At 47.4% G+C, this 1,535-nt stretch overlaps 1 protein-coding gene across 1 annotated transcript; it reads right to left on the bottom strand.

The window, feature by feature from the left end:
• Positions 1-367: 367 nt before the first annotated feature.
• LOC129717292 (uncharacterized) lies at positions 368-1,177 on the bottom strand. Its single transcript, XM_055667155.1, has 2 exons — positions 1,042-1,177; positions 368-963 (listed from the first exon to the last, which is right to left on the bottom strand). The coding sequence occupies exons 1-2, from the start codon at positions 1,175-1,177 to the stop codon at positions 368-370; spliced, it is 732 nt and encodes a 243-aa protein (XP_055523130.1).
• Between the last annotated feature and the right edge of the window lie 358 nt (positions 1,178-1,535).

The following is a 1,535-nucleotide window of genomic DNA, read 5'->3' as shown; positions in this document are numbered from 1 at the left end:
GAACTCCTGGATAACCTCTGGTGAGTAAAGGTTAGATTCATCTGCACGGTGGTTTGGTGGAATGACCCAGGCTCCTGTCAATCCGGGAGGAGGTTGTGATGACAAGGGGGGCGGAATAGATTCAGCAGCAGCTCTCAATCGGTCATGTACCGACGATGTACCAGACGGTGGTTTGTTATTCAGCGGGAGCGGTGTAAGATTTGGAACCACATGGCGCAGTCGCGGAGAATTTTCTTCAATAAAAGCAGGAGCCCTCTTCCTACCAGTTTGCTTCTTTTTGGCAGCATCCTTCCGGATCTTGATGAACTCAGCTCTCTTTGGGCAACTCCGATCGCTACCCTGATGTTGCTGCCCACAGTTTGCACATTTAACTACCGTGTCCGATTCGCATGGTGACGTGATTGCCGGCACATTTGTCGCAGCGGGCGTTCATGTTGCAATTTCTGGTACCATGTCCAAATCCAAGACAATTCATACACTGGGTGACATCACGATGACGTGGACGATATGCTTCCCACTCAACGACGAGACTGAAGAGGGCACGAATTTGACGAAGTGCAGCCAGAGTAGTGGAACCCTTTGCAAAATGCACCAGGCACAGCTGGTCACGGTATTCACCAGTTTGGTCCTTTCTCACAATGGTGAAAATTCGCTGAGGCTGAAGGTGAAGGCGTTCCAGTTCCTTCCTGAGCTCGGTTTCCAGCAGGCAATTGAGACCTCGAATGATCACTTTCAGGGGTTTGCTACTGGGGATGTCATGTGTATAGAATTGGAATTCACCAGCAGTTAACTCCTGTTTGACTTTGCCGTAATCCAAGAGTGACGAGCACATAATTTTGATGCCCGTACTGCAGAGCTTAAACAGAGGGTAGATCTGCATTCGGGCGAGCTCATCTCGCAGCATGCCGATTTCAGTTGTTTTTACAAACAGCGGAGGCACCTTCTCCCGAATTTGAACCGGAGCTGAGTCGGTTTGTTAATTAACGGAAAGAACAGAGAACGGGTTGCTTTGTAGCAGCGTTTCGTTGGAATTCTTTGAACCAGACTGCTTGCGAGCACGTTTGGATTTGTCTTCTGTGGATGTGGATGCATCCGATCCCTGTTTTAGGTGACCCATCACCTTCTGCTTTTTAGATGGTTGTGTGGAAATAGACTGTTCCACTTGTTCACACTGCATTTCCTCCTCGGAAGGAGAGAGAGCCGACCTCTCAATGCCAGCCAACGCGGGATACTCCGCAACGAACACGTGAATAAAGACCGAATATAAGAAAACTTTACGAGCACAAAGAGCGTCTGCACCGCACAACGGTTCGACAGAGAATGATGACTGCTATGAGACGACACAGGCTATTATATAGCCCAAAGCAAAAATCCATCCGCGAGCAAACAAGAAGCGAGCTTGTGATTGGTTGAATTGCACGACTTTTAACACAACTTTTAACTAGTTTAGTATCGAAAACATATTTAAATTATTATATGACAATCTTGCGCAATATTTCCCCTATCAATCAAGCCATTGGTGTTTAGAATCTGTT

Source organism: Wyeomyia smithii, chromosome 1 (assembly GCF_029784165.1).
Source record: "Wyeomyia smithii strain HCP4-BCI-WySm-NY-G18 chromosome 1, ASM2978416v1, whole genome shotgun sequence".
Lineage (NCBI taxonomy): Eukaryota > Metazoa > Arthropoda > Insecta > Diptera > Culicidae > Wyeomyia > Wyeomyia smithii.
This window is presented reverse-complemented; position numbering and strand designations above follow the sequence as displayed.